The sequence below is a fragment of the Triticum dicoccoides genome, chromosome 3B (genome assembly GCF_002162155.2).
Source record: "Triticum dicoccoides isolate Atlit2015 ecotype Zavitan chromosome 3B, WEW_v2.0, whole genome shotgun sequence".
In the NCBI taxonomy this organism is placed as follows: domain Eukaryota; kingdom Viridiplantae; phylum Streptophyta; class Magnoliopsida; order Poales; family Poaceae; genus Triticum; species Triticum dicoccoides.
Window position 1 is genome coordinate 36,588,251 of NC_041385.1, and position 13,842 is coordinate 36,602,092.

The 13,842-nt window shown below is 48.5% G+C and overlaps 1 protein-coding gene across 1 annotated transcript; it reads right to left on the bottom strand.

Annotated features, from left to right (window-relative positions):
• Positions 1-8,459: 8,459 nt before the first annotated feature.
• LOC119280671 (flavonoid O-methyltransferase-like protein Os11g0303600) lies at positions 8,460-9,950 on the bottom strand. Its single transcript, XM_037561457.1, has 2 exons — positions 9,126-9,950; positions 8,460-8,917 (listed from the first exon to the last, which is right to left on the bottom strand). Exons 1-2 carry the CDS (start codon positions 9,921-9,923, stop codon positions 8,621-8,623), a joined length of 1,095 nt encoding a protein of 364 aa, XP_037417354.1. The 5' UTR covers positions 9,924-9,950; the 3' UTR covers positions 8,460-8,620.
• Between the last annotated feature and the right edge of the window lie 3,892 nt (positions 9,951-13,842).

Here is a 13,842-nt window from a genome sequence, read left to right on the forward strand (position 1 = left end):
TCCGGTCTTCTTGGCCTTTTTGCCTTTGCGACGACTTTCCGTGTCCTGCTTCGCCTCATCATCATCATGATCATTAGCGTGAAGCTCCTCCCTGATGCCCATTGATTTCAAGTCTGCCCTTGCTTTCGGCCCATCTTTGGTCCTCTCTGGCATGTTGAGCAGGGTACCAAGCAGACTCTCGCACACATTCTTCGTGATATGCATGACATCAAGGCTCTGAGGCACAAAGTGGATCTTCCAGTACGGCAAGTCCCAGAAAACAGACCTCGTTTTCCGTACCTTCAGCAGCGGCTCTGGCGCCTTTTGCTTCTTTCCCGGCTCTGGCGCCTTTTGCTTCTTTCCCGGCAGTGGGCAATCTTTCTAATTTTTCAACAGCTGGTCTATTTCCTCGCTGCTCCTCGTACGCGGGCGTCTTCGGGGTTCGGTTTCACCATCGAACAGATCCTTACGTTTCCTCCACGGGTCATCGTCACGAAGCCACCTTCGATGTCCCATGAACACAGTTTTAGAAGACCCGGGATCTCTATCTAGCTGATGATATGTTGTGTCATCCATGCACCTGACGCATCCAGAAAATCCATGGACCACCTGCCCCGCGAGATATCCGTAACCGAGATAGTCATGCACCGTCGTGAGCAGTGCGGCTCTCATAGGGAAATATTCTTTCTGTGCGGCGTCCCACGTATTGGCTGGCGTTTTCCACAGCGTGTCTAGCTCCTCTTTCAGCAGCCCCAGATACAGATTGATGTTGTTCCCTGGTTGTTTCGGCCCTTCAATTAGCATACTCATGTGAATGTACTTCCTCTTCATGCACAATCAGGGGGGAAGGTTGTACATCCACACAAACACAGGCCAGGTGCTATGTGTGCTTCTCTGGCTGCCAAACGGATCGACTCCATCGGTGCTCGCGCCCAGCACGATGTTCCTTGGATCCTTCGCAAATTCTGGGTGTTCGAAGTTCAACGCTTGCCACTGGCTCCCATCCCTAGGGTGACTCAGCATCTTGTCTTTTTTATTTATCTCCGGATCATTTGCGTCATCTTATCGCTTCTTCTCCTCCCTATCCGCGTGCCAACGCAGGAGCTTTGCTACCTTAGGGTCCGCGAAATACCGCTGCAGACGAGGAGTGATCGGAAAGTACCACACCACTTTTCGAGGAGCTTTCTTCCTCTTCTTGTATCGAGTGACGCAGCACACCGGACATATGGTAGACTCCGCGTGCTGGTCCCGATAAATGATGCAATTGTTCATGCACACATGGTATTTCACGTGTGGTAAATCCAGAGGACACACGATTTTCTTCGCCTCCTCGAAACTGGTCGGGCACTTGTTCCCCTTGGGAAGACGTTCACGCCAGAATGACATGTTCTCGTCGAAGCATGCGTCGGTCATTTTGTTTTTTACCTTCATCTCCAGAGCCATGAGCGTTACTTTCAGGTGGGTATCCTCGGGCCTGCATCCTTCATACAATGGAGTAACCACGTCTATCTCCAGTCGATCCAGCTTGGCTTTCTCTCGGGCGGCAGCTCTTGCGTTATCCGTCTGCTTGAGAAGCAGCTCTTGAACATGAGGGTCCTGCACCCAGCCCATCGATGGTCCATCGTCGTCTGCTCCGCCGGCATCTTCATCTTCATGATCATGCCCTTCGTCTGTTCTGGCATCTTCCTCATCATCATGTCCTTCATCTTCTACATGATGACTGTGTACAGCATCACCGTCGTGATCATGTCTGGAGATTCTTCGTCTTCTCGCCCGCCCGAGTCTTGCTCATTTCTTGCCGCCCGACCCCCATGGGCGACTTCATAGTCATCTTCATCACCTTGCCACCGATAGCCATCCATGAAACCACGCAAGAGCAGGTGGTCCCGCACCTGCCTGGAATCCGGGTCCGCAATAAGGCTCTTCAGCTTGCATCTTCGACACGGACATCTTATTTCCGTCTCGTTCTTTTGAAGCATCTCGGCCTTTGCGGAGCTCAAAAACCTATTCACGATGCCTTTGGTCATTGTGCGGACCATGGTCGCCTGCGGGGTAGAGCAAAATGATATTTTAGAACCAAGAAAAGATTTGGCATGACTTTCCCTAAAAATAGGACCAAAAAGAATGCATAGTGCCAAAATTATCGCCGAAACGGAAATGAATCAACATTCCGGCAAAATATTGGCAACTATCGCATTTCAAATACCGGTACCTGCAAACACAAACATATATGCAACACCACAAACATATGCAACACCATGAACATACATAGATCTAGCTATAGGCCACAAAAAGTGCATGTGCACGTTATTGGAGAGGGAGAACAATATAAAGATAGCTTCCCCTTACTTACCTATCAAAAAAAGGTAATTTAACCACTTAATTTGGATAAATCTATGGTGCAAATGAGGTGAGGAGGAGGAGGCAGCCGAGACAAGCTTGGAGAAGGAGGTGGAGAGAATGAAGTGGGGAAAGTGAGTGGGTAGGTGGGCTGTCCAAAATATCTTGTTGGTCCCAGGTTACTAATGGTGCACCACCTGCAAATGCGCCATTAGTAACCCTGGTTACTAATGGCGCACCTGCTGCTGGTGCGCCATTAGAAGTTTTGCAAAAAAAATAAAAAAAGTATATATTCTAATGGCGCACCCTGCCACGATGCGCCATTAGAATCTTTGGAAAAATAAGAATTTTTTTTTCTAATGGCGCACCGTGTGCATGGTGCGCCATTAGTGTCTTCCGCACTAATGGCGCACCTGCACACGGTGCGCCACTGCTATATAGTAGTGGCGCAGTGGCGCACCACATGACAGGTGGGCCATTAGTGGCCATTCCATATATAGCCCTTTTTGTAGTAGTGGAGAGAGCAGCAGGAGTGATTAGCTAGCTAGAAATGAGTTTGAAGATGATGATGTGCTATACTATGACTATGATGACTAAATAGCTAGTGTTGGTGGTAATGACTATGATGATTATTATTAGCTAGTGTTGGTGGTGATTAGATAGTACCACAGCTAGTGTTGGCGGTGATTAGCTACCTAGAATGAGTTTGAAGATGATGATGTGCTACACTATGACTATGATGATTAAATAGCTACTGTTGGTGGTAATGATTATGATTATGATTAAATAGCTTGTGCTGGCGGATTAGATTCAAGTGGAGGCAACATGTGGTGCACATCGAAAGTACTACTAGTCCAAAATAAATCAAGTTTGGATTAGTAGTATACTTTTGACATGCACCACATGTTGCCTCCACTTGAACCTAATCGACCTTCATTTGACACACGGTTATGGACATAATGATATAAACCTCATAATTGGTATTGTACCAAAATTTGTATAACGGCGTATAAATACACTAATAATAAAAAAATACTAGTAGCGATGGAGAGTAAACACGCTGCTACTAGCTAGATTAGCAGTAGCGCGGAAGTGGACACACGCTGCGGCTATATGTCTTAGCAGTAGCGCGTGTCGCACGCGCTACTGCTAAGCGATAGCTGTAGCGCCTTATTAGTAGCGCGGTGTCCCGCGCTACTAGTGGGCATTAAACCCGCGCAACTACCAGGGTTTTCCCTAGTAGTGGGTGGTGCGGGTGGCGGCGCCAGTGCCTGGGTCGGGGTAGGTGGAAGTCGCGAGCGGCCGCTCGAGTGTGCGGCGTGCGGAAGCGGGCGTATCAAATAAATGGCGCGCGATTGCGTTTCGGACTGTGCGCTGAACTCTTTATGCCACGCGCGCAGTTATTACGCCTCCGCTGGATCTCCCGGAGTGGTTGCGCGCGCGGAAAAACCCCAAAATTTCCTGCGCTTATATAGCGCGGCTGTTGGAGATGCTCTTACGTAGGTGTAGCTTTACCCTGATTAGCATACCTCAAGTTCATACAAACTCATGCAACTACGTAAACGACGAATTACACATAGTCCGGCTACGACATCACAATATGTCACTGGACTAGCAAGATTTGGCATGTTTTACTATGGTGGAGAAGATAATCTCGGGCTGCATTTGCCCTTCCCGGTGCCATTGTCGTCCTTCTCACGAAAGTACCGGTCAAAGACATAGTAGGGATCAAGACGGATCTGCTCGTCATGAGAGATGTCCTAACCATCAATGTCCTTCTTCTCCTCCTTTGGTGGCAGTCCGGCCATGGCACGAATCGCCCGATTCTACTCTTGGACGAGGGCGCGCGTGTTCCTGCGCTGCCACTTCTTCACAATGCGGATGCGGATGGCTTCCTCCAATGCGGTCGTCCGCGCGGCCGCATCAGCACCCTCCGCCGTCGCCATGTCGGCTGCGAGTCGGGCCTTGGTGGCCCTTATCATCTACTTCCCACGGCAGCCACATCGGTCCCGGTGGGACTCATACTCTGCCAGACTGGTGATGGGGAAGGAGAGATTTGAAGGCTGCCGGGAACACGATGATCCAGCCCAGAGGATCCGAGCGCCACTTGAGCCGACGCTATGGAGTCACACAGGATAGATCCTGCCGTCGGCCGGGCGCTGTCCTCCCGGGAGCGGCGAACTGCAATGCGGACGGCCATTGCCTCCTCCAACCGGCACGAGATGACACTCCAGTCAACGAATACGGATTGGCCGGAGTCAGATCCGCTGCCCGTCATAACGGAGAAGGCTGGAGATTGCCGAAATGAGCTCGGATGGCAGAGGGGAGAGGAGGAGGTGAAATGAAGTGGTTAGGGTTTGGTCCGGCGAACGAATGAAAGAAATATATGTGGGGTCGAGTGGCCCAACGTGGGCCGGGTCCGACATGGCAGACTCATTCGGGTGCACTCAGATGCCCCCATATCCGCCCCATATTTGAGCTGGATATGAGGGATGCCAGTCAGCCCGGTCAATTGAGGCCTGTTTGAGGCGCCTGTCTAGATCACATTTTCGTGACCGATCGGTGACCGGGCCGTCCGCCCAAACATCTGAGGCGGGTTCGGGGCGGCTGGCTGTAGATGCTTTTACTGAAATCGAAAGGAACTAATTCCATGGCATATTGGACTGTGTATGGCTGTACTGACGTGCTAACGACTTCACCGATGATAAAATGGATTAGAAGTTTCTGTAGTACAAAAGAAAACTTCACATATAGTTATACTTGCTGCCTCTCGCTCGTTCTTCACTGCCAAGACCTTGTGCGCGCTCGAGCACGAAGATCCATGCTTATGGTGACACACTCTTTTTCTTTGGACAGCTAAAAGACTTTATTTCTCAGATAATGGATATGTCTTTTACAATAAAAGGATAAATAAAATCAGGCATAGACGCTTCCCAAACTTCAGAGCTTCTAGACCTAAAGGAGGGTTTTGCTAAAGCATCAACCACTTCGTTAGATTCTGTGAAACAATGATCACATGATATTAATGCGAACTCATGTCGCATATGGTTGCAATCTGTAATCACAGCAACATTAGGTCCAAAGGCCTCCTATTGGTTCACAGCCTATATGGCAGTTAAGCTATCAGAGTCAATGCCCAAACGGTTGCAGCTGATCCTCTGTGCTAAAAAAATCCTGTTTCTTATTGCATGTATCTCCGAAGAGTCAGCTGAGCACACATGAGGCAAGAACCATGTGTAGGCTGCGATAAAGCCACGAACTTTTCCCCCCGCGTACCTCCCGTGTCGCCTCCCCGAGCGAGGAGACAGGGGCGGCCCTCTCTTCCCCCGCCGCCTAGCACTCCTTTCCTCGCTCCCTCCCGCTACTGCCATCGGCCAGCGTGGCCGGGCGCTTGCCCGTGCGGTGCCGTTCTTGGCCAGCAGTGGCGGCCCCTCTTCCTTCTCCCGTCGCGGTTCCCGGCTTGGGCGGTGTGTTCCGGCGGCAGAGCTCCTCGGCAGGCGGCGTTTTGGTACAGATCAGGCAGCTGAGTGGTGGCGGGGCTTGGCCGGCGACGCCCTCCAGGCCCAGATCTGGGCTCATTCGGGCCTGATCTGGGTCGGGGCGGGCCGGACTGGCCTCCGCAGGTCGCCTCCGGCTGGTCTGGCGAGCCATGAGAGAGAGGGGGGCGGTGGCTATTGCGCCCCGTCTGTTGCAGCGTGGCGGCGGGAGCTTAGCGGGCCTGATCTGGGCCTGGCTGGGCAGTTGGCCCGGCGTGCTCCTGCTCTGCGTCCGGTCTGCTACCGCTTGAGCCGGTGGAGGTTGTCCCCTCCCACGTGGCTGCGGTACTGCCGGCCCCTATCAATGATGGTTTTGTTCGGCCTGGCCGGCCTCACGACGTTTGTCGTGGTGAGACAACGATGGTGTCCTCGTGGCTGTGGTGGCGCATGTTGGTGGGCGGTAGGCAGGGTGGAGTCAACAATTGATCCTTGGTGGTGGGTGTGAGAGGTAGGGAGAAATCTCTGTCGCGCATGGCTGACTCCGACGCGGTGACGCCTATGGGCGCCGCCACCCTTCTTGAATGGCGCCGGGTATACCTCTCCCTCACTCCCCTCGGCGCACCAGGAGAAATCCTAGGATTCGTCCGAGCAGCAGCGTCGTCATCGTCGCGGTCCTTCTTGAAGGTGCTGCTTGGTACACGGCGATTCGATGGCATTGGATTGTGGCGGAATTCTTCGGTGGGCGCAGCGGTTGCGGGATTCTACAGCTTTCGTTGAGCTGGTGTTGCTCACATTTCTTTCTCTTATTTTCTCTTGTTTTCTTTTGGGTATGATTGTGCTGTCTACCCTAGCGTGGTATCGTTGGTTGTATCGGTGATGATTCCTTTGTAATACCAAGCGGGGGGAAACCCTATTTCAAGGCTTCAATAAAATCACCCTTTTCATCTGGAGCAACACCTCCCGTGGCTCCAGACGTGGTATTTGTACAAAATGAAGCATCAACGTTGACCTTTACCGATCCTCTAGCCTGGTTTTTTCACATGTGATCACGTTTTCTAATAGTACATTTTGGCAACGATGATCTGAAAAAATTGAAACATAGAACTTTTATAGCAAGAGCAGTTCGGTCTGGTGCTTGTAGTGTTTTGCCTTTAACAATCTGACGGCACTGCCACCAATGTACCATGCCGCAACCGCGAAAATAATTCCGCTTTGGGCAGTTCACCGACTGCACCTTCAATCTGCCCAAGATTTCCATTATTACGGATCCCGACAGGTGGGCCACTCCCTGTTGATCTCATCGGCAAAATCCAACTCAGCCCAAAGTTTCTTTGCACGGGAGCAAGTGAATAAGCAGTGCTGTATATCTTCCATTCCAACTTTGCATATAGGGCACTATGCACTTAGGGGGATGTGTCGTGCTGCTAGAATACCAAAATAAGGGAGAACACCTTTCAAAACTTTCCAGATAAAATGCTTAACTTTTCCAGGTATACAAGGGCGCCAAGCCGATTTCCAAATCGGATTAATTTGCATACAACCTTGGCCATCCTGTCGCAACAATTGATGCCCGGACTGGCGTTGGAACTCTAGGCAGTAAGCTGATTTTACAGAGAAAGTCCCTGATCTAGTTGCACCCCATGCCACAAAATCATCCAACAGCTCCACCTGAAGTGGTATCTGCATTATTCTGCGGACATCAACTGGTGAAAAAATTGACGCAATTAGACCAGCATCCCACACTCATCGTCGATGGAAGCCATCGATCATCGGCAGAGATTATATTGGTTGACTATTTTTTTTCCAGAATTTTTTGATTTTTCTAGCAGTTTTTGATTTACTATTCACAACGTCCGGCACATGTGCCCTTATTTATTTCTTATAGCACACACCACTACTTTGTTTATGTATTTTCTGAACTATACAATTAATAAGGGAGAAAAAAAGGTGGAATAATGAAAATGAAAGAAGAAAACAGCAGAATAATAGTATTATATTGGTGTCACCTATGGTGAGATTTTACCTTTTCCTTTTGTTGATCTGGTCATGAAAAGCTATTTTCGATAGGCGCCTCGTAGTTAACGGAAACGCGCTCATCGACGAAAATCCAGAAATAAATTCAGGATAAATGCGAGCATCAGGACCTGTACCTTGGTGGGCTAGGGAAACCATTGTCCACCGAACCATCCAACCACATGTTGGTTCGCGTAATGAAAAGCTGTTGCAACAATGGAAGAGCAGCAGATCAAAGGGAATGGGGGATATGGCCAGGAGGGTGGCGTCGGTTTGACGGTGGTGGTTATATGCGGAAAAAACTTGTGCTTTCCCAAAATCAAGCAGCAAATGTGTAGCCGCACCCAAGAAAAATACCAAACCTTGTTCAAAAATTATATACTAAACAAAAAAATATTTTGGATATTAGCATGACAAACATATATGAAATCTCCCCCGTTGCACCATTCGTAGACAAGGTTATAGGCATATACCATAATGCAAAATAAGCTTAATGCCTCAGCTTGTTCGAACACACAAACATGCCACGTACATAGCACACACCGAGTGCCCCAGCACTTCTCGAAACTAATTCACACAGACACAGACACAGACACAAACACATGCACGCATGCACATACAGATTATTTTGTGACCAGGCACCTAACGCGCTTCAGCTACTAATTTTCTCCATTGTGCTTTCCTTTAGAAAGTAACGCACTGACGCCCTTATTTAGTAGTTCTTTTTTTGCGGGTGCCTTATTTAGTAGTTATAGCACACCACTACTTTATGGATACCAAAGGGTCGCCATTACATCATTTGCAGCACAACCTTATGGATAGACCTCGATGACACCCCGAACTCCAAGTTTCTTGACAATTTTGTAGTCGCTAAACCCTGCTTTCGCAAAGATGGAACTCCATTCATTTTCATCCCGCTGTCGTCCCCTGGTATATACCATCATTGCCACATCCATCAGCAGTTGGGTTTCGAACATCTGTCCTGAAGAAGAGTCAACCACAATGTCTATGATAATCACTTTTCCTCCTGCTTCTCGGGAAGGAATGGCCTTCTTGCATTGGGCTAGGATATTGATGCAGTCCTCATCACCCCAGAAGTGTAGAACAAGCTGACATGGCAAAATATGTATGTGGTTAAGCAGTGTGTAATAAGAAGACATAAAATTTATGAACTCGATGTAATTATGCATTACAATTGGTAGTTTTCATTTAAATATAAAGGATACCTCAAAAGAATGTACAAACTCTCAACTTTAATGAGGTATAGAATCACGAGCGCTAAAAAGTACAACATTGTGGAGACAAATCAGTTTGTACCTTGAGCATTACAGCTTGAGCAGGTGGGATGGAATGGAACATGTCACCGGAAACATAGTTAACGGAACCATCGCTCGAAGCTTTATCAACCACCTTTGGAAGGTCCAACACATTGCACTTTATATGTGGGTAGGCCTTAACGATGGACCTGGCTGTCGTCCCATCACCACCACAACAGTCTGTGAGCGACTGCAAGCCATTGAATAGGCCATGACATTCCCGCAATATTGTACCAATTCCCATATAATCATGGGCAGCTAAAGCTTCATTGAACAACTTGTCACACTCTGGGTCGAGGACTGCCATACTCTCCTCAAAGAGTGACGCGCCGTGCACTTCCTCGAATGGTGACGCCACGGGCTGCGCGATATCCTTCTTGAACCAGTCGGCCAGCCCCATGGCCGCCTCCATATAATGCCGGGAGGTCACGGCGAGCACAAGAGCCGTCTGACTAGCATCACCGTCGATGCGTACACCGTCCACGAGGAGGTAGGACAGTGGGACAAGGCTGTAGATCCCAGCCTCGTTTGACACGAGCACCCCCGTCGTGGACAACAGCCGCAAGAGGCGGCAGAGGAACGGCGCCTTGGATGGCGGGAGGGACAGCGTGGTGACCAGGTCCGGCAATGACGCGGCACCGCCAAGACGATGGATCGCGGTAGGGATGCCGAGCTGGATGGCGCAACTGAGCGCCATTGGTGTGAGGTAGCTGAGGCTGTGGCGCCAAAGATCAGCCTGCGCCTGGACCAGCTCAGCGTCGGTGGGGATTGTCATGGTCTGTGAAGACTTCGCTGCCATTGCTTTATCTATGAGATTATGAGGCCGGTGTTGTGTGTGTTGATTACTTACCTAGCTTGGGCGGTTTATATAGCACCCATTTTTGCTACCTACAGAAATTAACACTGATTTAATTATCCACTCATGGAACTCGAGTTGGGCTGTGCGCGTCGACATTTCTTACCCACACTGCTCAAAAGCTGCGAGCGAGGAGCTGCTTGTTTCAGGACTGGACTAGACGCATCGACATGCCTCGTTACGCTACACACACTGCTCAGGAGCAGAGGGGGGTCTGTTTGTGACGGACGCAAGGTATAGTACCGAGATTCCTTTTCGCAATACTGCCGGGTAGATAATTAGTGTCATGGAGAGCTCATTAATATATTACTGTAATATAGCGCTTTCCAATACAAGATGAGTCTACAAGTTAATAAATAAAGTCATCTATAATACTACTATTATGCTATTTGCATTATGAAAATAGTAACTTAGACTAGTGTATACTTCCCACTATGACGAGCCTTACTAGTTACTAGCTTTAATGCCCGATCCAAAAAAACGCTCTGCCCCGCATTGCTCGTCCCCGGGATAAACTACTTAAACCATCTCTTGCAGATCCCGTAAAAAGGCCATCTGACAAAATAACCGCCGGTCTACGGGATGAGGACATTTTTTCTGCCCCAAATAGATCCCGCAAAATCGTCCGTCCTCTATTTTTTTTGCGGAACCTGCATATTCCGGGCCATTTTCTCTATATCTACAAGATTGGGGGCGATTTTTACATGGACCTTAAAATAAAGAAACAGTTGGCAGGAGGGAACTTTATTCACCTCCCGCCATGGTCTTTCCCGAACGCGACCTCGCCGAAACGCCTCAACACCGATGACCACTGGATCCTAACTGTCGCCCCGTGAGCTGCCGCCACTGCTTGAGCCGCGAGCCGCTGCCGTGAGCTTCGCGGGCTAGCTAGCTAGCTAGTAGCTCTGGTGCGCGAGCTAGCTAGCTAGCAACTGATGTTGTCGCCGGCACGAGCTAGATAGTTGCCACCACTGCCGCCTGCTCCCGCTAGCCGCCACCGCGGGATTGATGCGGATGACGTCTTCTTGCTGTGAGCTCCAGCGCCGACCCTTTGTCCATCCTGATGAGATCGCCGAAGTGGAAGCGGCCGAGGCGGACCCAATTGTAATTTAACAGCGTTTTAGGGGGTTGTGCAATTTTGTCAAGACCATGAAGTATTTTTACGGGATCTGTTCTGTTAGAACAAAAGCCATACTGTAAAAATGCGGAAAAAATTACTTCTTGCTTTGTAAACCGATTTTTACAGGACGTGATATACCGGATCTGCTGAAGATGCTCTTAGAAACTTACAAAATAGAGGGTATAGGATAGGATTAGCTATCAAGTATCCCAACACATCATAGATCTTTTGTTATGAATCCAAGCAGCACTGCGCTTCCGTCTGCTGAGTGGAGGCCAATCGATCTAGGAGTAGATAGGTAGCAAGTTGTGCACGACAAAGAGTCATCACACACCGCGCGTCATAAACTGAACAGCCTCGACGACCTGGAAATAGCAACAGAGGGCAGAATTACTGCAACAAAGGTGGGGTTCGTAACTCGTAAGGTCTCTGATCTATCAGTTGTCAGCTAGCACATGCATTGGTCGGATAAACAACGACGAGCTAGTTGCCGCGTGATGCATGCGCCTTTTTATATGACGTGCGCAAAGAGAGTTCTATTCACTGCTACGGATCAAAGTTTTACGTTCGGTCAAATCTGCCTTGTATCATGCATGCTAACTAGACAATTTTAATGAGGTCATGTACAATTAAATGAAGAAGAAAAATGTTGAGTAGTATCATATTATGATACTGTATCATAATAAATTTCATGCTACTATGTGTCACTACGGATGTAGTATAATACATTAGTATCATATGCATGATACTAGTATATGATACTCCACACTATGACCAGCCTAAGTGCCCTCTCTCTTCTTTCCCAAAAATGGATATAATTAATCATTCATTACTCGGCATCCTCGTTCAGGTCACATAATAACATGAGCAAATAATCCATCTTCTCAGCAAGGATCATAGCTTCACACTGGCGTAGCTAGGATTTTTATGTCAGGGTGGTCCAACTGTAGAAGTAATACACCACAAACAAAGCACACCAACATATCATACGAAATTTATCGAAACTTACATCAATAAGGTCTTACAAAGCATATGAAAATTCACAGTTTAATTTCTGAATTTGCATAAGAAAATAGCACACCTTATTTGCCGGAATAACGCCTTTTCAATGCCATGAAAATATCTATTACATCATCTTCGCTCTTCTGTCATGGTTGCGACCAATGTCGGACAAGGTTATGAAAACGGAGGATCAACCCTCTTCTTTGCTGCGTATTGCATAAAAAGAGATACAATAATGTATCCGTTCCTTTTTCATTTTGCAACAATTCTACAATAAAAAGAAGTTCGATCTGTTAATTGTCTGTCTGATTCAATACATAATAATCGTTAATCAATCAGGCTCAATACATCAGTTCCGATTTCCAATTTGCAATCACGAGTAAACTTATTAAAATTTTAAAGGCAAACTAACTTTGAATTAAAAAAAGATGAAGATTATACTTTAATCGGAGAAGATGAGAGTGAGCTCCTACGTGGTCGACAGTGCGCGTGTTGCCAGCCGCTAGGGCGCCACGGCCCCTAGCGCACTCCTTCTCCAATCTGCCTCTACCTGCCCGCAGCCGGCCGTTAATCACCGGCTTGTGCTGCCTTCATCTCTGTGCCTCACTAGGGTTGGCCGGCCGTGCGTCGGTTCGAGTAATCATATAGGATACGAAGGAAACGAGGTGAGTTTTTCTGGGAGGCTGGAAGCGTACAGAATACGAAGCAAAGAGAAAGCCTAGCGATCGGATCAGCTGCAGTCCTTGTATTTTGGGCTTGCGCCTTGGCCGATGCAAGCAAAGATTTTTTTTTTGTTAATTAGCATATACTATATAGTGAAGTAATGGGCCAAATTACAGGGTGGTCCATGGACTACGCCAGTGCAGCTTCATGTGCCGCTCCAATCTCAGCAAACATTCACAACACTATACCAGGATTGGCTGGACCAATCTTCACAAGGGGACGAGAGGTGGATCCTTCACCGGTTTGTACCTTCACCTTTAGATTTACTTTTCATATGATGCCATGCTAAGACGTTGAGCTGGTAAAAATTAGAAGACATGTGAATATATATGTAGTCGCTTATGCAGCCGCCGCCGCCTCCTTCAAAAAGCTGGGTTCCTTCGTCTCCCACCGGCGCCGCCACCGGTCCACCTCGTCTCCAGTAGCCCTAGGGCCATGGGGGCGCGGTGGATCCTGGCCTTTGCCGGTAGGAGAGCTCCATTTTTAGACGATTTTTTTGGTTTTGTTAGGGTTTGTATCCTGCTCAGAAAGACGAGACGACGGCTGATCCTTGAAGATCGAATAAGGTTCTCCCCGCTTAGCCCCCGTTCCGGTGGTTCATTTAGCATCGCCGGAGGGCGTGTGAAACTCTCATGATTCGGTCGGTGGTTGTGTTTGATTCGGTCGGTGGTTGTGTTTGTGTGTGTCTTCAAGTTGGATCCTTCCGATCTACGTATCTCTTCATCGATAGCGGTTGCTGTTCTGATGCGCTAGTCCTATGGGGTCTTAGGATGACGACTTCCCGATTGTCTGCTATAACAAGTTTTCCCAACTCTAGCTTGGGAGGGGTGATGACGACGGCACGCCTTTTCTATTTCTTGCTAGACTACCACATGTTTTTGTTTCTCTTGCTGCCGGGATCACTGGCACCGTGTTTTTCTACTGATCTATTCGTCAAAGGTTGTTGGGTGGGGGAGGGTGTGTGGATGCACCCTTCTATTTCTTACAAGATTTTGGATATTTTTCTCCGAGAGCGTG